The sequence below is a fragment of the Phyllostomus discolor genome, chromosome 3, assembly GCF_004126475.2.
Source record: "Phyllostomus discolor isolate MPI-MPIP mPhyDis1 chromosome 3, mPhyDis1.pri.v3, whole genome shotgun sequence".
NCBI classification, from domain to species: Eukaryota; Metazoa; Chordata; class Mammalia; order Chiroptera; family Phyllostomidae; genus Phyllostomus; species Phyllostomus discolor.
The window spans coordinates 186,791,280-186,815,150 of NC_040905.2; the positions used below are offsets into that span (position 1 = coordinate 186,791,280).

General features: G+C 53.8%; 1 protein-coding gene across 1 annotated transcript in view; it reads right to left on the reverse strand.

The window, feature by feature from the left end:
- GABBR2 (gamma-aminobutyric acid type B receptor subunit 2) overlaps positions 1-19,695 on the reverse strand; it is a 330,068-nt gene extending 310,373 nt beyond the window's left edge. The window contains exon 1 of the mRNA XM_028531783.2: positions 18,930-19,695. Coding sequence (XP_028387584.1) covers positions 18,930-19,247 — 318 coding nt within the window. The 5' untranslated portion in view covers positions 19,248-19,695. The remainder of the gene's footprint in view (positions 1-18,929) is intronic.
- Positions 19,696-23,871: the final 4,176 nt, after the last annotated feature.

The following is a 23,871-nucleotide window of genomic DNA, read 5'->3' on the forward strand; positions in this document are numbered from 1 at the left end:
TGGATTTGAATAAGTCAGTTGCTACCCATGTGACTTTGGGCAGGTTATGGGACCTCTCTGTGCTTCAGTTTTTGCATCCGAAAAATGGGGGGCAATAAAATGCTTACCTCGCAGGGCCTTGATGAGAAGTTGGTGATTTGCTACCATAAAGCACTGAGGACAGAGGCTAAGCCAGCGGGATGTGTCTGCTCTGAAAATGCTGGTGGTGCTGACGGTGGGCCACGCTGGGGTTGAACTAGGCAAGTCCAGGACGCCTGGACAATGGAGCAAGATCCCCACATCCCAGGTTTCTAGAGGAACTTACACAGCTCCGGACAGGAAGAGCCGGCCTAGAGGAAGCCAGCTGCAGCAGCCAGCCGATGGGCAGGCACCGTCCTCCAAAATACTCCCCATTCCAGACGCCTGCCTCCCAGTGGGCTTCTCTCCAAAGGAGTCCGAGCGGTAGGGGGCTGTGGCCCTGGCGTGCCCTGCCTAACACCATTACGTCAATTATGATTATTTATACCATACGAAGGTCCGAAAGCTTTTCACCCAGCTGTTTGAACACACCAGACCATATAAGAGGATCTTTTCGGGATGTATTTACTTGTTTGTTCTGGTGGGCCTTGAACCAACCCTGACCCCCCAACTCGCTGCTGATACAGGTTGAGAGGCTCCAACTGCCCATGTTCTGCCCTGAAAAGTCAATGCTGACTTCAAAAAAAAAAAAAAAAAAAAAGAACAGATAGCTCCATCTTTATATCCACTGCCCTATTTCTTCCTAAAACCTAAATGAGACCTACTTTAGTCCCTATTATTTTCACAATGCTGCCTTTTCTGTGGCTTTCATGATTTCCTCCTTCCCAGGTTCAGACAACTGCCGCGGTAGGGCTCTCGCACAGAAACACTTAACAAGCTCAGATATTCCTCTCTTCGCCTTCCTCAAGGGCTTTCCAATGCCCTTATCTGATTCAAACACAAAATCACCTGTGGGGAGGGGAGTCGGAGCAGGTGCCCCTCCCCCGCTGTACAGAGAAAGAAACTGAGGCTCAGAGAAACCAATTCCCACAGAAAGACCCTGAGGTGGGGCACCCTAAGATCCACGTCTGTCTCAGGAACACATCCTTTTCCTTCCTCTCAGCGTCCCCTGAGCCATTCCAAGTCTCTTTCTCTGAACACCCAGAATGGGTCCATCTCAGGAAAAATCCAACTCAGTCTTCATACATCAACTTCTGCGCCAGCGGATGGTGCCGCATTGCTCTGTTCAGAATGCCTTCCGTCCAAAGGGGGTTGAGGAACGGCCCCGTCCCTGCCCAGAGACGTGAGCTGTGGCCGGTGGGAAAAGGGCTGGGATGTGGCCGATCTCAAAAGGAGAGCCGTCCGGTGCCCCAGCTGGGCAGCAAGACCGTGCGTGATCCTCCCCAGCTGGTCTGCTCCATCACTGGAATCCAAAATGACAGTGCCCTGGCCCCCGCCAGGAGCCTTTCTGTCTCAGGGGAGAGAGGGGATGCCTGATCCTTGCCAGATATCTCGCCACGCTCCAAGACAGGTCCCCCAGGACCAACACAGTCTGTGGCTCACCCCATGCCAAACCGGGAGGCCTCTGCTGCGAGACTGGCCACCCCTCCGCCTGACAGGCAGGCCTGGGGACATCAGCGCCAGTCCTCCGTCCTCGGACCTGGTGGCCGGGCCTGCCAACCTGGCTTCTGGCTGCCGAGGTTCTACGGCAGGTATTCCAGCACGAACCACTGCTACTCTCTGCTCCCCTTCATGAAGAAAGCCATTAAGAGACACGTAAAGCTGCTGGCAACTATCCTGTCCATCTACAGACCCAACTTGGAGTAGGCTCTGAAGTCACTCCCTGGCCATCTTCAGACCCTGGGCCATTTTTCACTTGTTGACATCAGAGTGGCCCCCGGGCAGACCCACTGCAGAACCTCAGCTGTGTCACCCAAGGCTGGGCCCTCCTCCCGCTAAACGTGCTCGGGCGTCTGCGGCGTGCGCAGCTCCGGCTGGGGCTTTCTGGGGTACGTCTGCTCATCCCTGCCTTCAGGCCACCCTGCCAGGCAGGTGCCCACGTCCCAACTGTGCGGATGGAAAAGCAGGCTGGTGGATTGGGGGCTTTGCCCAAAGGCACACCCCAGGAAGTGGCGATGCCGAGATAACTCCCCATCCTCCTGATCCACCTTCTCTCCTCGGTGCCCTAGTCTTCGTGATGTCCCTGGAGGTGACCCTGTCCAGCTCCCAAGGAAACGAGGGTGTTTTTCCTCCAGTTTTAACGGACAGGGAGCCTCTTTGCTAACAGCAAGTCCTAGGAGCCAGGACCTTACAGGAGGCCCCTCGTAAGCACTGACTGATTTTTAAAAATACATTTTCAGACACTGCAGGCTCAAAGCCATTTTTTTCCAGATCTTTCAGCTTCTTCTCCACACGTATCTTGCAGTCGGTCACCTACGTGCCTGCCACACAGTGCTCAACATTATGCCCTCCGTGTGCTAGTGCAGTTCCTTCCTCCCACAGAGCCCTCCCACATCTCCCACCTTTCTTCTTCAAGGTCAGCTAGAAGGTCACCTGCTCTGCAAAGCACTCCCCGGTTGCGCCCAGTGAGAAGTCAGCACCTCCCCTTCATGCTCCTATAGTCCTTACTGTGCTCCCCTAAGAGCAGATTTCAATTGGCCTCCTACCATTCATTTTATTCGGCAAACACTTTAATGGCACTTACTAAGTATCGGGCAGGGGATGAAGTCTTCAGCAAATTTTAACTGGTTTAATTTGCGTAACTATCCTATGAAGCAGCTACTATGACCATCACCCCATTGTACAGAGAAAAACACCAGGGCCTGGGAAATAACGTGGCTGCCAGGCAGCCCTGCTCCACAGTCAGTGCTCACTCTTAAGCACCCTGCAAGGGTCATGTGCTTTCCTATGAGTTGCAGACACTGTCCTGTGAACCTCCTAAGGGCAGGGGTCACGTCTAAGTCACGTTCGGATGCCCACGGCCTGGCATGAAGCAGGTGCTCTGTGCTCGTTCCTGAACGGAACTCAATGCCCGGCACGAGGCCGCCCCTCCCATGTGGCCAGCTGGAAGGGGGCCTGTAGTATGGATACTGGTCCAGACCTCCAGCTGCTTGGAGCACCTGCCTCCCTCCCACAGACGGCCACCTCTGGCAGTCCTTCCTGAGGCGTCCAGGAGGATGAAATGGGAAGTCCTTTATCACCCATGAAGCTGAGAGCATCTACATACACAGCTCACCATCTATAACCATCCCACCCTCTCCGGGGCTTAATCAAAGGGCTTTTGGGAACAGCCCTGAGGGATGACTCCCCGGCTTCTGGCTGGGTCCCTGTCCACCCGGCCAGGAGTCCAGGCCCACAGCCCCCTCTGGCTAGACTGGGGTGTGACTGGCACTGGGAGTGGTACCCAGGGCACTAAGCTTACGAGTCTGCTGACTCAGTAGTCTCTGCTTTGTGATGCACCCTGGGCTCATCGCTCCGTGCCTCAGTTTCTCCATCTCTAAGTGGCGTTATTGGAAGCATTCCTCTCTCACCAGGTGTTACTGATACATTTGGAAAAAATAGTAAACTCTAGCACCGCACGAAACCTGTAATCCTTATTATCTAATTGTGCTAGGATCTACTAAAATAAGGTTATCATCGGAACTAAGTGAGGAACCAACTGCACTTTTCACTTTCCCAGACTGGGGCACAAATATGGTCACACGTCATTGAATGTTCAAAGATGAGAGGGACTGGTCAGCTCAGGCCATCTCCCAGCCACACTGGGCCCCAGCGCTCCCCGGACTCCCAGCGGACTATGCTGGCGGGTGGGTGCCTCTTCCTCACCAGCACCCCTGGAGATGTCCCTGAGCGCGGCCTCTGCACCAGGCCCCGTGCCAGTCTCTTCCCTTCAGCTCTGCCCTGCCGCCATGGTGGACACTGAGATGGCCAGTTGTGTCAAGAGACAAGATTGAAACTGAGGATTACAATTCTCAGCGTTAAAGCACCTGTATAAGGTTTGCACTTATACACACAGTCGCCATGCCCAGGACCACCCCCCTCCGGCCAGCAGAGGATTCCTGCATTAGCTCCGATCTCCAGAGCAGCCTGTCCTTGACACCCGGAGCTCCAGGCCCCCACGCCAAACTCTGTTAGGATTTCTTTTGTCCTTCCTTGCAGCAGGCCCCACTCAGGGCCATGTACTCAGACTCATTCTAACAATTTCAAACCCCAGAGGGAGGAAATCAGAGTCATTCCTTTCCCTCCCAGAGGTCCCTGTGTTTTTCGGATGGGACCACCCATCCCCAGCAACCTTGAAGCTTCCTAACAGGAAGCGAGGGGCTTCTAGAATGCGGTCGGAATACAGAAGCAGACCAGAGCAGGCCTTCTGCCTGGGATACCCACCTTCCAGAACTACAAGGCTCCTGGCTTTACAAGTGTGCAAGGACAGAACCGTCCAGATGACTCAACCACGGGGGAGGTCCTCACCCTCGGGAACCAGAACCCACAGCAATTCTCAGAGGCCAGCTCTGCAATTGTCCAGCCCCACCCCTCCCAGAACAGAAGTGTGGGGGGTGCCCACTGGGCACCCCATTCCCTGCTCTGTGGCATCTGCAGAACACCCACTGGGCACCAGATTCACACACTTTAATTATATTTAGTCCTCAAAACGAGGCTGGTTGTTTGCTATCAAACCTCCATGCTACACATCAGGGACGGGAGTCCCCAGGAGAAGTCACCCACCCCAGGTCACCCAGGAGGGCCAAGAGCTGTGCCTGGACCCCTCTAGCTCGAAGACCAAGCTTTTCCCACTGCACCCTGCTTTCTTGGGTGTACGTGTGAAAGTACCCAGCATAGTACCCGGTATAGAGTAGGGGCTCAAAGGAAGCAGTCACTTTGTTTTCTCCACGGTGGAGCCGCGAGGCTGGACTTGGGGCCTGCCAGGGCCACAGCTTGCAGAGGATCAGCAGCAGCAGCCAGGGCGAAGCCAGTGGGATGGTCTAAAATCCCAGCATCCCCTGGGGGCTGACTGGGCGCTCTTCTGGATGTGGTAGCTAGGAGGCAAGCAGGGTCCCCAAACCTCCCAAGCCAAACTCATCATCTTCACCTTGCCTGGTCCAGAATTCTGAATTCCCAACTGAATACTTCACATCTGCTCAGGAAGAGCCAAAGCTCTTTTTGGAGAAAATACCAGTAAGTACCATTAGCGCGGTACGTGGGCATCCCAGCCCCTGACTCCTAGGCTGCTGTGAACCAGCCCCATCTGGGCACTTCGTATTTCGAGCTGGCGTGCCCGCCTTTGCCCAACCCTCAACCTACCAACCCCTACAATGTGAGGGCTGGGCACCCCCGTTGGTCTGGACCCCTGCCCACTACTCACAGCAGACAGCCTCACTCACTCCCACCCCCCTAGGTTTCTGCCCTGGGGCCCTCACTGGAGAGGATGGCTGTGGATGGTGTTGCACCTGACACCTGCCAAAGACAGATGGCCTTCTTTCTAAGACCTCTGATAGTTGGGAGGAAGACATGTTAACTACATCTCTTTCTAGATGCGTCTGTAAGACAACCCTTGAGGGTCAAAAAACCGCAGCACGCCAACATCTCCACACCTCTCCTCAGTGATCTCCACAATAACTCCACGGAGAAGTAGGGCCAGCATTTCATTCCCATTTTGTAGATGAGAAAACCAAGGCGTGGAGGGAGGTTAAATGCCTAGTTCAAGGTCATCCACTAGTGAGTATCAGAGATAGGTCACCCACGCCAAGTGCAGAGCCCCTTCCACGGAACCACCCTGCCCTCCAAGCTAAAAGACGCTTCCCTGAGGCCTGAAGGGAAATGTCCTTATCACACAGGCTGTCTCTCTCTTGCCTTCAAATCCAGGACCCAGCTGGAGCAGTCTTTCCTCACAGAGGCCGATAACGTCTTCCAATGTCTTCTCCCTCTGCTCCATTTAGAAGCCCAGTTGTGATTTTAGCCAAAGTCATTACATTTCACATTGTGTTGAGCACCATGCATGCAAAAAGCATTTGTTAAGCACTCGCAATGCGCCAGGGGCCGTGCTGGGTGCTCGGACGCAGGCCTCCGCTCCCTCGCTCACCGACATGCTGTGCATTTGTGGGACCCAGCTCACAGCCACCGAGGTGGTGGGCAACAGCAGTGACAGCAGCGACGGCACAGGGCTACAAGGACTTCACTGGGACAGAAGCCTAGCCCGGAGTCCCAAGGCTCACCACTGACCTCTCAGGGCACCTAAGATTCTTCTGGAAATGGTTGGGACTTAGAAACAACCACTTCACTTAGAAAACTCATTCCATCGAGCTCAGACACAGTCACCCCCTTCTCCGTTGGCCTCAAGCACACAGTCCCTCACTTAAACAAGACCCGGTTCCTAGGTGACCACACAGCACTTTACATTTCCATGTGCACTATAATGAAGGAGCAGTGAGATTTGGTGGGTGCCTACTCAGGGTGGCTCCTTACGCCCCCTTCTTCACATGACTGTTCCAGCTCAATCTTCGAAATAACCCTCTGGGAAAGTAACCTCCCCAGTTCCCAGATGAGGACACTGCGGCTCGGTGGGGGAACACTGCCCGCACTCACACACAAGCCGTCTGGTCCCAAACGTGATTCTCGTTCGTTCCACGGGGCCCAGCTGTCTCCCTGGCACTGCGCGGACATGGGACAGCATGGAGCAAGCTCCCATAAACACCCAGATCAGCCTCCAAACCCCTCAGCATTCCTCCACCCGGTCCTTCTGTAAATATTTATTAAGCACCTACTATGTGCTAGAAACTGTGCCGGGCACTACAGTGAACTAAGACAGACCCGTTCTTGTACTCACAGAGTCCACAGTCCCTAGGGGAACACGGGAACTCCTGTGATGACCAACAATCGAACAGTGTGAAACTGTAATTCTGATGAGCACCTGGAAGGAAAGGTTCACGTTCTCCGAGAAAATGTGAAGGGGTTTCTCCTGATCAGGGAGGCTAGAGAAAGCACACCTGAGCTGGTATCTGAAGATGAGGAGAGGTGGCAAAAGCCCTCCAGGCAGGGGATAGCTCGTGCGAAGGCCCTGTGTGGCGGGAAGCACCCTCGCCCAAGGAATAGAAGGCCCGTGTCTCTGAGCTCAGAGGGACAGGGGAGAGTACTCAGACCCGACGCTGGGGAGCGGCCGGGCAGACTCCACAGGGCACGCAAGGCCACCGGCAACAGTGTTGTCCCCAGAACGGTCCCAGAACAACAGTGAGTCCCTGCAGGTCATCCGGCGAGGAAGCCACCAGACCAGAGTGCTGGGTCGGTGTTCCTGCATGCCCTCTGCACCCGGGGGACAGCCCCGCCCCTGCCCCAGGCTGCACCATCACACTTCACAGGCTGCACCATCACACTTCACAGGCTGCAGGGCAACGGTCCCCAGGGTCTGTGCCTTTGAGAGCACGGCTGGTCTGGGCTCACCTCTACAAAGCCCCTCACCAGCCCCAGGCCTGACACCGAGGAGGTGCTTAGCAAGCCCCAGCTACAGGTATGCATATAACAGAGGCAACACGGCTGCCCTTGAGATAACCTGAGTCTAACGGGAGAGACGCACCTAGGCGCGGGCACTGACACTCCGGGAGAACACTCCCCCAGGTGACGTGTTCTGCAGGTACACAGGGCACAGCGCGCGGATCTGTGTGAGCCGGGCAGAGAGACAGACGCCACAGGGACTCGAGAGCACGTGCTGGCTGTGCGTGGCTGCGTGGGCAGACAGGGAGATGGGTGGCGACAGGGCTGAATGAGAAGGAGAAGCAAGCAGTTGGGTGAAATCAGCCAAAATTTTTTAAAAGCATCAGCTACTGACAAAACTGATCACTTGCTTCCATGGGAGCAAGGCCATGCGACGCTGTTTCACTCAGAGACTGAGCCGTGGAAATCCAAGCCCGACCATCCGATAGTTTAACATCCCAGCTCTCGACTTGGTGGTTGTGGTGTTAAGTGCGTCTCTGCACCTCTCTGAGCCTGGACTGGAAAACGCAGACAGCGACGGCACCTGCCCCATCAGACTGTCGCGAGGACTGAATGAGCGATGATGGGGCAAAGCACCCGACGTCAAGACAGACACCCGCTAAGCACAGGATGAAGGTGATCTGTGGTTGTTATGTTCTGTTTTCCCTCCCCTACACATTTGCAACTGAATGTGCCCTCATCCTGGGTGCATGACAAAACCAGAAGTTCTCCAAGGGTTTCCCAGTATTTCTAGAATGCCCCGAGTCCAGCAAGGAGCTCAGAAGGGCCCACCAGGCCCCAAAGGATGCTTTGTGGACTGATGGGAGGGTCGGTTCTCCTTCCACCAAAGTCAGGGCCCTCTGAGCTGGGCTGGGTGGGAGTGTGAGCAAGGCTCTGAACCCACGTCCCGGGGTGCCCTTCCAGGGCCCTACCAGGACCCCGACACAGCTCTGGGCGTTCTCAGAGAAGCGCCGGTGAATGGGCAGTCCTACGAACAGAGCGGTTTGGACAGTACAGTGAGGATAATGAGGGTGGCTGTTGCTTTCAGAATCAGCTCCCTCTGAACCGAGTCAAGTGCATCGTGAGCAGAGCACAAAAATACCGTTCTCTCTCCTCCACCTCCTGACCCTGCGGCATGAGAGCGGCAGTAATGGATCTCTCCGCGAGGTCCTTCCCTGGCTAGATTCTATCGGAACGGTGACTGACGGCGTCCTTGCCAAATGGCAGGAGAAGGGGTCTGCTCCAGCCAGCAGCCGCGGGACGTGGGCGCTGATGAAGACAGATGAATCCATTTACTCGGTACTTTGGATCCGCCACTAATTTTCTAGATGACAATGACACTTTATCCTCCCAGGACTGTAGATGGGTCAAGAAAAACTGGAAAAGTAGAAAATTAGCAAAAGAATGCTCTAATCAGCCCCCAAAGGTGTCACAGGGTTGCCCTCTACTCGAGCAAGAATCCCCAGACCCTTCAACTCCAGCTCCCAATCAATTTATTCTCATTTTGTACACTGTTCTAATGAACTTCATTATCTGTTAGACTTCAAGTCCCAACTAAAACCAGATCAGGAAGACGTTCACCCCCAGACTGAGTCTCCCCGGTCCCTAAATCTGTCCTGACCATGACCATGGAAGGGCAGAGAGCAGAAGCTTCCGGCCCAAGAGCAGGGAGGCAGGAGTAAGTCTGGCTGTTCTCGGGATCCCAGGGCCCCTCTTCGTTCACTGCACCCGGACCTGTCACGACACTGCCCGGCTCACCAAGGCTGAGGACTTGGCCCTATTCCCATAATCTCTGCTAGGACCAGAGCCCAGACCCGCCTCTGCTGGCTCTCACGCTCCCTGGAAGTGGAAGTGGAAGTGGAATGTCAGAACCTGATGCTCATGTCCACCAACTGCTGGTTAGAGAATGTCCCAACAAACCTATCTCCTGTAACCACACTAGTTCCCAGGTGATGAAACCCTTCTTAGGCTTTCATGTGCCTTGGAGGATGCTGGGCACGCCTGTCGGGGGAGAGGAGACGCACACCAGCTCCCAAGTAATCTTCTTCTGGAGCATCTGACATGTATCCTTTCTCCTTGGCACCCCACAAGAACAGGGTCCCCGAAGCACCAAAGAACAAAAAAAAGAGCAAGCAGGAAGCTCACCCCACATGGCTCACCCGACAAAGCACTTCTTCAATTTCTTCAAACTATACCCACAAATCCTCTTAGAACAGAAGAGCCAAGTAAGTTCTAGGCTTTTGGGTCTATTCGTTTGTTCAATACGTATTTATTGAGCTCCTGCTCTGCGCTGGGCTCGTCCCTGGGGGAGTCACGAGGGAGCCGGACAGACCAAGAGCCTGCCCTCTTGGTGCTCAGAGCAGAGCACAGGTGCTCAATTCATGCCACGATTCACAGAGAGGAGAGAAGAGTTCCCCGTGGTCTCGGCAACTAACCTAACACCAGGACCCAGACCGCCGGCCCCACATGGGGTTCGCACTCCCATGGTCGCAGCCAGGCACACCTGCTCGTTCCTAGAAAGGTACACGGAGGAAGGCATCCTGCCAGCCTCACTGCACATCGTCACATAAGCAGAGAGAAAAAGAGTAAAATAAAGGAGCAGATGAATGTGACGCACACTGGGCAAAGTGTGCTGTTTAATTTTCTTGCCTTCCTAGAACCAAAAGAAATAACCGGAAAAGTAAGCAACAAGAAGTCACTCCCATTTCACTCCCAAACAACATGGGGAATGGCCAAGTAGTCGCCTCCAGGAGGGAGGGGCGTGCACTCCCAGCCTGCTCTGCCGTCCCCCTCCAGGGCTGGATCACACCACCTGCAATGCTGTCTGTCTCGACCACTGGTTTAGACAGTGAGCTCCTCAAGGGCAGGTTCTGTGTGTCACTCATCCCAGAACCTAGAGCGCAACCCGGCAGACAGTTCTTCCAACCTGAGCGTGAAGCATTAGGGTCCAGCTCCAGCAGGAGCAGACACAGGCAGTGTCTGTGGCAGCCACCTCGATGGGCCGCTCAGCTCTTCTTTGAAGAGAGAACCTGCAGGAGGGGCGCAGCCAGCCACCAGCCTTCAGCTGCAGCTTCAAGGTCTGTCGCCGCATTTAATGAAGCTCAGGGCACAAGCTCCCCAGGCAGCTGAAGATGGAAGTGGGCCGGCATTCGAGGGCCTCACTGTGGTGGTACAATATGGGGACCCTGAGATGGGCCATTTCTGCTCCAGTGCACCCCACTGGGCTGGCCCCGACTTTCTGCGAGCTGCACCCCAATCTGAGACTCTTCCCTCCCCACTCTGCTTCCTTCCCCCTCACCTTTCAGAGGTGTCAGATTGGCGCCTCCTCTGAGACTCTCCCTGCCTCCTCTTTCACAGGAATTAGCCCCAAGACTCTTGCACTTCTAAACCCATCTTGGCATCTGCTTCCTGAAGGACCAGAATGACCAGCATCCATGGTACCCACGTGCTCTTCTGCATGTCCCAGCCGCTTCCTTGGAGGTTAGGTTGGCAGCGACCATTTCTGGTCAATGCAATGTATGTGGGAATGATATGTGTTCCTTCCCAGAAAGGACGGTCCTAAATTCTGAGTGCCTCCGCCATGCATTCCTCCATACCCCCATCTTCCTGAAGCCACAGGCAGGAGAGTCCCAACACAAAACAGCCTGGGTGCCGTGTCCCCACCTGGAGGGCAGCCACCCAGGAGGACTCTGACACACACCGCCTGTGGGTGAGCGATATGTACCCTTTACTGTGTTACGCAAGCAGAGGTGTCAGCATTTGTTTGTGAACGCAGCAGAGCCCAGTCCACGCAAACAGAGAGCACCTCTGTTTGCACTGCTCTCTTGCACTTCCGGCTTGCTCATCTCCCTGCTGAGATCTCAGATCTCTGGGAGAAGAAGCTGATGTTGCTCTGTGCCCACAGGAGCGCAGGCCAAACGCACGGAGAGCACTCCTTTACAGGGAAGTTAGAGAGCCTGCACTGTCAGCCCAATGCCGAGGACTAAACAGGCCCTCGTGGGCTGGTTCCACCCACCATCCCCACGGGCATCTGCCTGGGTCTGAGGAACTGGATGGGGACCGGCAAAGGCAAGGGCATTGCCCTCATACTAGGGAAACGGAGGCGCTGCTGTTGGTGGGAATATGCAGAAAGCAACAACGGTCTGGAAGGCAAGTTAACCCTGATACATGAGGTCACCTAAGTCCTTGGGTCACAGGGGTGGGGAAGGTGGAGAACCCAGGGAAGAGATCTGGAAAAAAAAAGCATTCATTTTATGGGATGCTAATTCAGAAAGCAGATTCTTATTTATTCATGCATAGCTCAGCTCAGCAAACATTCGCTGCTGCCCACTGCACGGAAGACCCTGGGGGAGCAGACAGGCGCAGCCCTCTCGGGGCTCCAGTCCAGTGGGGGAGAGAGACAAATATGGCCGCGCCGCATGGCAGAGCGGACGATGTGCTGGGAGATACACATTAATAAAGATCTCGTGTCCGAGTCCTCCTTCTCCAACATCCCTCTCAGCAACCAGTTTTGGGAAACAGGATTACGGACAGTGCTGCATTCCATTTACATCGTGTTCTGAGGTTCTACGTCCATTATGTCTACTCCTTATTACAGCCCTGGGAGGTCAGCACAACCAACCCTATATAGCACAGGAATGACGATAATGGTGACAATGTAGCCGTGAACCAAGTACTCACAGTGGACCAGGCATTGCTTTGATGATTTACTTGGGTGGTCTCATTCATTCCCCACCCACCTTACAAGGCAGTGAGTAGATCAGATCTATTTTATAAATGAAGAAAGGGAGGCAAAGGGACTTGTCCAAGGTCACCAAGCAGGTAAGTGGTACCCAACAGGGACATAAGGAGCTCATGCAACAGGCACTGGGAGCTAGGGGAGCTGAAGCTTCTGGCGTGGGAGCTGCCCAGGCCCCTCTCTCCTCATTCCCCTACAGTGACTGCAAGCAACCGCCTTGCCCGCCAGGTCCCTCCCACCCCCACGGCTCCCTCTCTGTTGCCCCTCCTGCCCTGTCAGGTCTCAGCGCCACTCGTTCACCTCCACATCCTCTCACGGCCTCGCCATCTCTGTTCCAGCCTCAGTGTCTGTCTCTTCAACGACTACAGGAGCTTCCTGGGGCTTCTCTGTCTCCAGGCGCACTCGTTACTATCCAGCCTCTACATTCCCCCAGCCCTGATCATGTCACACTGGTGTTCAAACCCCTCCCTCGGCTCCTCACAGCTCCAGAGTAAAGTCCAACCTTCCTGACAAGGCATTCAAGGCCTTCCACACCCACCACCAGGCTCCCTTTCCCTCCACAAACCCTGCACTCAGGTAAAAACATCACAAGTCACTGCTCCCCAAACACACCTCGCACTTTGTTGCCGCTAGCCTGTGATCCTGGGGGCCCTTCCTGAGATCCAGTCCCCGTTTCCCTGAGCCCCCACCTCCCTGTGTCAACACTACATTCATCTTCCAGACCCGTCTTTACTTCCTATCTAGGAGACTGCTGACCTAGATAGGATCTTCCTTTCTCTTAATGCCCCTGGTACCTCTCGTTTCATTATTGAACTTGGCATTGCCCAAGTGCCTGCCTTTGTGGATATCTGTGATGAGCCCCACCTGACGTCCTCGCCCCTTGAATGGCTTCAGATGTCCGTCCTTCAGGGAATGGCCTTTTCTCCGCTCCGTATCCGTGTCGCGGGGCGGGGCTGGCCTTGCCTCCCTCTCCCTCTGTCACCAGACCGAAGAGGGTCTGCCCACCCGACACAAAGCAGAGCCCAACACTGAACCCTTAGCTCTGCGGTGGGGAAATTAAGGCAGTATATTGGCCGGGCGCCAGACCAGAAGACCAGCGAGCCAGCGCTCAAAATCCAAACTCCCCAATCCTTTTTATTCAAGCGTTTTTACAGGCAAAGGCTGAGGGTTGGGGTCATGGGCAAAACTGACTGCAGTGAGAGCTCCAGGGGTTCTCCTTGGTCTGATTAATTCAGTCGCTGATGTCACCTGGTCTGGTGCCTGCGCCCGGGGGATCTAACCGGGCTGAAGAATCAAGGTTCTGTGACATATTTCATGATTGTGCACCAGCGACACTATCTTTAAAACGGAAGGCAGAAACTAAATGTCTCCTGACTATTGTTGTTGCTTAAGCCAGTGGTTTTCACATTTTTCATCTCATGGCACACACAAACTAATGACTAAAATTCAGTGGCACACCAAAAATATATTTTTTTGCCAATCTGACAAAAAATAGCTATAATTTTGGTTCATTCACACCAAACAGCTATTGTTGAGTAGCTGTTGTCTTTTTTTTTTTTTTTTGGACAATCTAAGGAAAAAGAGGTCAGTGCCCCTGACTAAATAGTCAGGTACTGGCATGTTTTACATTTTTTGTGACATAACGGTTGAAAATCGCTGGTTTAAACTATCACTGCTTTGTGCTTAGCTAGCCATATTTTTCTATTAGTTCAAGCAAAGTGTACTTTTAAACATTTTTCCTAGAACTTGCTTTATAGGCAGACCTTTAGGGCACGACTACCATACTGTATAATCTTTAACTATACGTGACTAACATATTTTCTTAATCTTTGACTATAAAATATGTGGCAACTGAAGTAAATGAAACATTCACTGACTAGTTAAAGCCTATGCCTACATCTCTAGACTGTATGATCTAATCCCTAACCATGTTTGCTGTTAACTGTCGGTTTCACCTCCTCGAAAGGCCGGCAGAGGTTCTAGGCCCATGAGCATCATGTGATTGGTTCAGGGAGGGACATATGACCCAATTCAAGCCAATGAGAACAGATCCTGAGATTTTTGCTGAAACAGTTGGGAGAGAAACACCCCTCTTACTGGAGTTTCTAAACTGGGAATGCACAAACTTGCAGCTGCTCAGGGCCATCTCTGCCGCCACATGCAGAGAGCCTGCCTGCGAGTGAAGCCAAACACAGAAGAAATCAGACCTAAGAGATGGAGAGAGATTTTTTAAAGATGTCATTTGCCTCCCTGGATTCAGCCATGCCTGCACACAGTCTACTCCGGGATTTTTCAGTCATCTGAACCAATTAAAGGCGGGTTTCTGTCACTTGCAACAAGAATCCTAAGCAATACTTACTGAGGACAAGGTGCCATGACTGGGCAGTGGGGCTGTAAGATGTGAGCTTGATAATAAAAGAGACCATTTTCTACCTTTTTATTTCTACCAGCAGTTCTATTGAACTCTAATTCATACATTGTAACACTCATTCTTTTAAAATATACGATTCTATGGTTTTCAGTATATTCCCAGAATTATGCAACCATCACCACGATCACCGTCTGCCCCTGAAAAGAAGAATACGGCCTTTCTCCGTTCTCCCCTGCGCAACAGCTCCTCTCCTGAGCCCGGGGCTGGGTTTCACTTCCTTCTGCAGCACCGGCAGCTGCAGTAGGCACTCAGTTAATGCCTGCTGAGCCGTACTCAGACCTCCGTGAAAAGCTCGGCTTCCATCCAACAGTCATTTGAGTCCCTTCTAAAGCACAGTGAATAGAGAACAGATAGTTGGCAAAGCCACTCAAGGAAAGGGTGTGCTCACCAATTGCTAGGTTTTCTCTGGACCCTGCATCCGGGCAGACTCCCTGAGAGGCAGGTGCACACCTGGAATGTGCTCCTTTGGCTCCTGAATTTTTCCTAAGTTTATGGCAGGATAATTTTAAAAAGTAAGCAAGCAGGGAAACATAAATCCAACATGAAGGGAATGATTTCATACTTGTGCACCCAAAGAACAGAATGGGACACAGCCACAAAAGTCATTTTTGCAAAGAGGATTTGAGGACATGAAGAAATACCCATGATATAAGGCTAGCTGAATGAAACAAAATATAAAAGGACAGAAGTACATAAATAGTAAACACTGGCAACCGGAAAGGGAATGATGCTAGTTCTTAGATGTGATTACTTTGTGCAGGTGCATTGTGGATAATTCTATTTTTCTTCATGTTTCTCTATCATTTTCCATTTTCTAAAATGAGCAGTAACCAATGTGAAAAAGCCAACAATTAAAAAATTCATTTCTTGGTTATAATTTATTTTATTAATGTGGTTACCAAGATTGAGAAGCAACCATGTGAAGAACATTTCTGAATCTCCTGCAAAACTTTTTTTTAAAAAAGATAGATACTGTCCCTCAGAGTCTTTTAATCAAACATGTGAAAAATGTAATCCATGATGTTTACCTTCTTACTTTGACTGCCAGGAAGCTCCGAGTTAAAATTTAATACTCTGAAATGAGCCTCTTAACTCAGGTTCTTGGTGCAGTAATTTCTGTTTCTATAGGGTTTCTGATGCTTCCTTTTACCTATCGTCTTGCTTATGTTTTTTACATTCAAAGCTTCCTTGGAATACAAAAAGAAGTATTTGCTAAGGTGATGTGAGGTACACCAGAGAAAAGTGGTCTTGACTAGCAGATGCTCTGTTGAGATGTTTCATTTTTACCAACACAAGTCACTGAATGGGGCTTTCGAAGTTCTGTCACTATTCTAATTACAGCAGAGGGACAAACATGGATAGATGCAGGCAGGAGGCTCCTTCACTGAGATAAGCTGTCCCAGTGATCAGATTAATCCATTCCTTGCTAAACCTCCATCTCCTTGGAGGCTGTGTGGACACAGGTCCATCCCCGCCGCCCACAGTCTCCAGCCACTGACTGACAGCAAATGTCAGCAACGACAAGCCAAAACCACTTCGCCACATCCATCTTGTGTTCAACAAGTGACACAGCCAGCAGGTGATTAGGGACACGTGAGCCAGAACAACAGCCCAGCTGAATAAAACAGGCCCCGCACGCTCCAATGCAGGCCCTCAACACCCTTCAGGGGACTGTAGCTTTTGCTGCAATCACACAGGCTGATCCTTCGTTCACTTCAACTTAGACAGAAAGTACCTCTACTCTCAAGACGGGCTACTTAAAAAGACTAGGTATTATATCACCTGGGCACTCTATTCTTCCAAATGTGACACCTCCGGCAGGAGATAACATAATTATTTGACCATAAGCCGGAATTCAGATTTTTTCTGGTGGTAACTTCAGTGACTCTCTACAAGCTTTCAAAAACAAGAAAAACAAATAAGCCGTCTTAATCTTTTTTTTTGCTGTGACCATTTTATCACACCTGACGTCTCGAGGTCTTACTTGTGAATCCACGCCAAAGGACAACAAAGGAAGGAGGGCAGAAAACATTTATTTAGTGCTTACAGCACGCCAGACAGAGCACAGGCCTCTGAGCCCACCGGCTCAAAGCTTTCCACTCCAGCGTGTTATCTCCCTCAAGCGCCACCTCACCAGCCTGCCCAGTGTAGAGAACAGCTCCGCTTCTTCCCCGGTGGAGCTCCAGGCTTAGAGAGATTAGATACCTCGCTCAAGGTCACCAAGGGAGAAGATAACCTGTTCCTCACTGGCACCCAGGTCCAACCCACGCCAGTGCCCACGCTCCGTGCCCCTTCAGAGAGCTAGAGGTGCATCCTGTTTGCATGAGGCTGATACTCCCCCTGTCCCCCTTCCTGATGCTTAGCACATAGTCCCACCAACCAAGGAGCCTTCCGCCGGCCTCATCCTCTTGCCTCTGGGCTCTCTCACTCAGAAAGTCATCAAGACACACTTGAAAAAATAAAATTAAAAGCTTCGACCAACACCCTGAAACCAAGCACCCATCCCTTTAACTGCCACAAGCAAGGGAACGGGAAATCTCTTCCAGGGAAGCTTTCTGATGGGGTAAATGGATGATGAAAACACTATGCAGCTGACAATATTTGGTGATGATGCAAGCAGAGCTGCCCTGTCTACAAATGTTTTTGTCTCCCAAGAACTGGGTCTCCCGTGTCCCTTTCGGAAAGAATATGCATGGCAGCAACAGGGAAGCAGTGCAGAGGAGACGTGCCCCGGAGTAACTGCATCCTCCTCTCCATTTACGTGTGCAGGGCAAGTCCCCCAGAGAACTTGAAGTGGTAGGGCAAAGATGAGGGCGTCGGGAATGTCATTCAAAAATGATTCCACGCCCGGGTTCGCTCTGCACAGCCCTCCAGCTTGCATCCTCCCCGAGCAGAGGAAGCCTCTTGGCTTGCAGCAGCCTTTGCCCCGCCACCAACTGTCACCCGTTCCTTCACCTTTTATTTACAATACAGAGCAGGCTGGTTCATCCGTGAAGGGGGGGATGACCGGGAATGAGATGCAATAGAGATTTCTGCCCTTTCTCCAGGGACTAAAAAAGGCCCAGACAGAGACGGAAGCAAAGCCCCTGCTGAACGATCAGCGTAGCAACGCGACCCTCCTCTCCCACGGGGTCTTAACATCTGGGCTCTAGCTTAAGTGTCCGGAGAGCCCCGGGAAGCCAGAGTCGAGCCCAGCGCCTCCGCCAGGCTTGGCGCGGTGGAAGAGGCGCCAACAGAGCTTACTGCACAGGAAATCACTGCCCCCTTCAGGCCGCGTCTCAGACTCTGCGGCCGGAGCGTAGGGGCAACCTTAGTCCGAAAAACTCGCAAACCCGACCTCGCGCGGCCGGCAATCGCTCCTCCGAGCCCCCTCTGCGCACCTCAGGCCCCTAGCTGGTGAAGGTCGGAGCTGGGGCTTCAATCGGTACCCAAACCGAGGGTGTGAGGAGGGGGCTCGAGATGGGAAGCTCTCGGCTCTTCGGCTCCCCTCGGAGAAGGAGGCCGGGAGGGCAAGCCCGCTACTGCGCTCCAAGTCCGTGCTTCAAGTCTGCGCCCAGAGAAACTGCGCCTGCAGCTGCCCCGCCAACAGCAGCAGCGCAGCTGGACACCCCCGCGCATCCGGGGCGAGACCTGCTCAGGGCACACTCTGAGCGACTAACCGGAGAGGGTCTCCTCCGGCCACAGGCAGCGCCGGCCACATCCAGGTAGCAGCGCTGCAGAGCCAGAGACCCCACGCCTGCCGGCGCTGTGCGGACCCCGAGCCGCTGGCGCGCACCATGAACCCAGCCCTGCTGCGCGCACTGGCCTCTCGGGTCCCTGAGCCCTCTGGACCTCAGAGAGCGGCTCGGCTCTCCTGGGGGCCCGCGAGCAGGCCCGGGGCCTCTCCAAACCAAGGTGGCCCAGTTTGCAGTCAATGCGCCTGTTCCTCCCACCCGGCACTCCACAGCCCTACCAGCGGGACCTGGGCAGGGGCAACCGCTGCAGGCCTTTTTGGGGGTCCAGTTGCCACCTTCTCCACTCCTCTGGTTAAAGGAGACCCTAGTCTTCTTCTATACCTCAAACACATACATACACACATACAATCCCAGAGGAATGAGATGCTCGACAAATGTTGGTAGCAGCTGTGCGAGCCCAGCCTGGTGAGACTCCGGGGGTGAGCTTGAGCACCAGCTCGAGATGCTCTCGGCAGGCACGGACCCGTCAGTCAGGACTCTGCCCAAGGACCAAAGCTTGCCTCTGTCCAACACTCCCCTCCTCCATTGCCCACCACAACCCCGACGGCGCGGGTGGCCGGACACTCACCTCGGTGTCGTAGAGCCGCAGGTCAAGGAAGTAGGGGCGCAGGAGCGACTCGTTTCGGATCTGCTCGATGGCCAGTTCCACCGCGGGAAGTACGCCGCGCCCGATGCTGCCCTTGGCCACCTCCTTGGTGAGCGGCATGAGGCCCATGATGGAGAGCGGCGGGCTGCTGGGCGGAGGCCGGGGGGCACCCCGAGCCCAGCCCCAGGCCCCGGGCACCAGCGGGAGCAGCAGCGGCAGCAGCAGGAGCAACAGCAGGCGCGCGGGCGGCGGCGGCGGCGGCGGCGGCCCGGGCTGCCCGAAGCTCCGCGGGGAAGCCATGCCGCGCCGCGGGCTGCGGGCGCCGGCTCACTCGGCCCGCATGGCCTGGCCCGGCCCGCCGCCCCGCGCCAAGCTCTCCCCGCGGCGCCCGCGCAATGGCGCCGGCCCCGGCTCCGGCTCCGGCTCGGGCTCCGGCTTGGCTCAGAACGGCCGCGGCGGCAGCGGCGGCGCCCGTGACGGATCAATCACGCTGGGAAGGGGTGGGAGCGAGCGGAGTGCGGGAGGCGGGGAGCGAGCGAGCAAACGCGGAGAGGGGGGCCGGCGTCTCCTCGCGCGCCTCTCTCCCGCACGGCCGCCTAGAACCGGGCCGCCTCCGCCCGCCCCCGTGCGCGCTCTGAGCCGCTCTCCCGCCGGGCGCTGCTCAGCGGCAGCTCCTGGAGCCCGGCCGGGGGAGGGCAGGCGGCAGGAAACGCGGGAGGCGAAGGCGAGGCTGCTCAGCGGCGGCTCGAGCCGCCTCCGGGGACGGGGACGGGCTGTGCGCGCCGGGGGAGGGGGAGGCGCTGGCGCTGCGGCGGCAGCGGGGAGGGCCGCCTTTCCAGCACACGCACACACGCGTCCCTGGTCCTCCGTCGCGCGGGCTGCCGCTGCCCGAGGACAGAGACTGGGGAACGGTGACTGCCTAGCCGCTGCTCTCCCGAGCGCTTCCTGCAGCACCTGCCCAGTGGTTTGGGACTGCTTTTCGGAGGTCTGGGCGGTGAATGCGCCACGGAGGCGCATAGAGGAACCTGCAGCCTGTGCTTTCCTGCTCTGCGCGGGTTCTCGGGAGGCCCTGACCCAGCCTGAAGGGGCAGCCGAAGACGCTGCCGGCGCTGCAATAGTTCCTTGGTGCTCGGGTGTCCGGCTGGCCGTTAGGGCCTCCCGGCTCTCCCCGCCAGACGGTGCAGCCGCCCTTTGCCAAACCCAGGCCAGACTGAAGTCCTCACCTTGCGTGTGCTACCGCCCCCTCCAGGCATTTGACCTCCCCACGTCCCCACTCCCGAAGGGCTCCGCCCTAAAATTCTCCGGGGTGGGAGCACTGTCCTAAGGCCAGAGCGGGTGCTGCGTCCGGGCTCCACAAGACTTAGTCCTCTCTCTGCCAGGTCGCAGTGGCTGCGCTGGCTACCCTTAGGCAGAGCAGTCCTGTGACCTGAGCTAAGGACTTGGCCCCCTGTGTCTCTCCATACTTGAAGAATAGAAATCGTGATCATTAAAATATAAAATCTCAAGGGGTGTTTAATGAGGGGGACACGATAGGTCATCAAATCAGAAAGCATGCTTGATCCTGAACCTTGTAACAAGGTTGGGAGTTTAACCTTCACAGGACACTTCCTACGTGCCTTCTAAGGTGATCCTCAGAACAGCCCTCTGAATTAAGTTCTGTGTTTATCATCCTCACTTTACAGGTGAATGCACTGAGGCTCAGAGCATTTCCACAGCTGGTCAAAGCACACAGAGCTACTCAGGGAGGGCTGGGACCTAGAGCCAACAGGAGCGCTCCACAAGTGCAGGAGGAACCAGGACCGGAAACTTCTCCGGCCGGCGGGGCCGGCGCTCTGCCCTGACTCTGGATTGTTCTGGACCTCATCTCCCTCACGCATGTGCTGAAGGAGCTGGACTAGATTATGTCCCAAAACGTGCTCTTCTGGAATGAGGCAGGCAGGGGCACCCCTGGGTTACAGGCTAGGTTCTTGGGAAGCGTGAAGGAGAAGGAAGGCTGAGCTCAGTTCCCGGAGAGTACTTTGGACAGCTCTCGGGAAACCCAGCCAAATCGTCCCTGCCCCAATTCCTCTTTCTAGGTTTCTGCAGACACCACCTCGCTGGCTAACCGGAGCGTTTTCTTTTCCCGAGGCAGGAATGTTTGCCTGGGCAGAGCTCACCTGGGAAGGAAGGAGGGAAGGAAGGAAGGAAGGAAGGAAGGAAGGAAGGAAGGAAGGAAGGAAGGAAGGAAGGAAGGAAGGAAGGAAGGAAGGAAGGAAGGAAGGAAGGAAGGAAGGAAGGAAGGAAGGAAGGAAGGAAGGAAGGAAGGAAGGAAGGAAGGAAGGAAGGAAGGAAGGAAGGAAGGAAGGAAGGAAGGAAGGAGGGAGGGAAAGAAAGAGAAAGAAAGGACAAGGTAATCCCCAGATGCTCACTCAGCTGATGTCTCACTTGACATCCCAGATATCCCCTGGTCATAGGCTTCTGGCATCTGCCATTCCTCAACCTCTCAGCTCACATTTCTAAATGAGCATTTTCACTTTTTTTCCCTTAGTCATTTATGTTTTCCTTGTAAGCTGCACCAGTATGGAGCATCCACTGACACCTACATCTGGGAATAAGTTGAGAGCTGGGATAAGTTTGCTTGACATTTACTAAGTGGTTGAAGGCCTTGCCTGGCAACCTACCGTTCATGCCCTCTGTCTCCGTGTACGGGGTGTCCTGGCCCCAAGACACATGGCCTGGGAACAACGCTGACCTGAGGAGCACCAGACACTCTCCATGAGCCTGGCTGTGGGCCAGACTCTGATCTCATGCCCCACTCCTGCTGTCCGGGCATCCCTCAGGTTCCCAGATCCTGCCCTGTGGGATAGGGTAGGATCCTAACTGTGTTCCAGCTTAATTGACTGGATCCCTGGTGTGCTTCCTGGTTCTGAGTTCCTGCCTCAGTCACCAACTTCAAGTCCATGTTCCTCTAGAACTAGAGTCCAGGCTTTTGCTTTATGATAATCATTTGTTCCTTCAACCAATGTCTTGCAGTGTCTACGATGCACTGGGTGGTGTCCTAGGAGCTGAGGATACAGGAATAAACAAGCCAGACTAAAAACCTCTCCTCATAGAATTCACAGTCTAGTGGAGAGAGACGAAAAACAGAAATAAGGTATTTTAGTATGTCCGTTTAGGAAAAGTGCTATGAACAATAAAGCAGGAATGAGGATTGAGACCGACAGGGTGGGACCGCAATTTGAAATGGGGAGGTCCCAGAAGGACACAATGAAGTTGCTTTTCAGCAAAGGCCCAAAGGAGGTCAGTCAGAAAAACATGCAATTGATGTTCCAGGTAGAGGAACAGCAAGGGCAGGGGCTCTGAGACAGGAGTGTGCTGGCATGCTCAAGGAACAGTCGGGAAGCCAGCTGGCTGGAATGGAGTGAGCAAGAGGAAAAGCAATAGACCCCAAGGTCAAAGGCATTGCCGGCACTTTGGCTTGCACGTGACGAAGCAGGAACTACTGGAGGGTGCTGAGTGGGGCAGTGACATGATCTACTCCAACAGAATCACTCTGGCTGCCCAGTGAAGAATCACTGGTATGAGGGGAGGGCAGAAGCAGGGAAAGCCTGTTAGTGGGTTATTACAATAAGCCAGGTATGGTGGCAAGAACCGCGTGCACGCAGGGGAGGTGGTGAGAAGTGGTTAGATGAATACTTGTTCTTCACAGTGGGAATGCAATGCATTGGCGATGCCAAGTGCCAGGGCTGTGGCAAACACGGATCCTCTGAGCTTATCTACCTTGCAAGAGATGTCGTAGGGACTTTACAAAGCAACATGCTCAGGGGTGCACCTCTGGAAAGTGATGAGTATCACCCCAGGTCTGTATGGCTTCAATTCTCATCTTCTTCCCAAACCCCGCCTCCTCAGCAGTCGTTTCTCCTGCGTCCCCTCCCTACATCACAAGAACCAGAAGCCAGTCTCCAAACCACAGTTCAGAGGTTGGGGCTGTGTAGAAAGATGATGCCTTTTCCCTTCCTGAGGATTTTGGGGCACATGGTCCACTGACTGCCCATTAGAAGGACACCCCATTCCTTTGAGCAGGATCCCAGCAGTGGGAGGCTAAACGGGCCTCCCCCGCTCTCTGTCCTCCTCCTGTGTTGGGCTGGACAGCCTTCGCCACCAGTGCCAGCTGCTCAGAGCTGCCCTCTCAAAGCTGCCTCCTCCCAGGACTGGGTTCAGCTTCCAACACCTTGTGCCCAGTCTGGCCAGTCACCCATGGCTGCTTCTCCTCTAACTCCCACTTAAAAAAAAAAAATCACAAGCCATCTTTGCAAACGTCTCAATCGTATGTCTTATTCTTGTTTACAATGAAATGTTTCTTTCAACCAAGTAGCTCAGCTGGATTTTTTAAAGTACATTGTTTGTTTTCATTTCTTTTTTTTAATGGATAAGTTATGAATGATGACTCCAAAAAAAAAAAAAGATTAGTTGAATGAATCCAAGTTGCTTTTCCCTCTTCACAAGGCATGTTTTTTAAACCGTAAAATTGGGTTTCAGGCATCAAACGTGGTCTGGTGACATAGTACAAGTAATAATAGCTACCATTTATTAAACACCTACCTGCTCTGAGCCAGACACTTTGCTGTGCATCATCATCTCAATCTTCACGACTACCTGAAAGATAGGTGTTAGAATCCCAGTTTTGCAAATCACAAGGCTGAGGTCCAGATGGATTACTTGATGCGCCCAATGATACTCAGCAGAGACAGTGATGGGGCCCGAACCCAGTCTGTCTGGCCCCGACTCCTGCACGTGCCTCTAGCCCACACGCCTCTCCTGAAGATGCCCTTATGGGGCTGAGGAGGAAAATAGTCTTTTTTTAAAAATGCAAGTTTTTTAAAATTTATTATTATTATTATTTTAGATAGGGAAAGGGGGAAAGAGAGCAAAAGAGAGAGAGAAA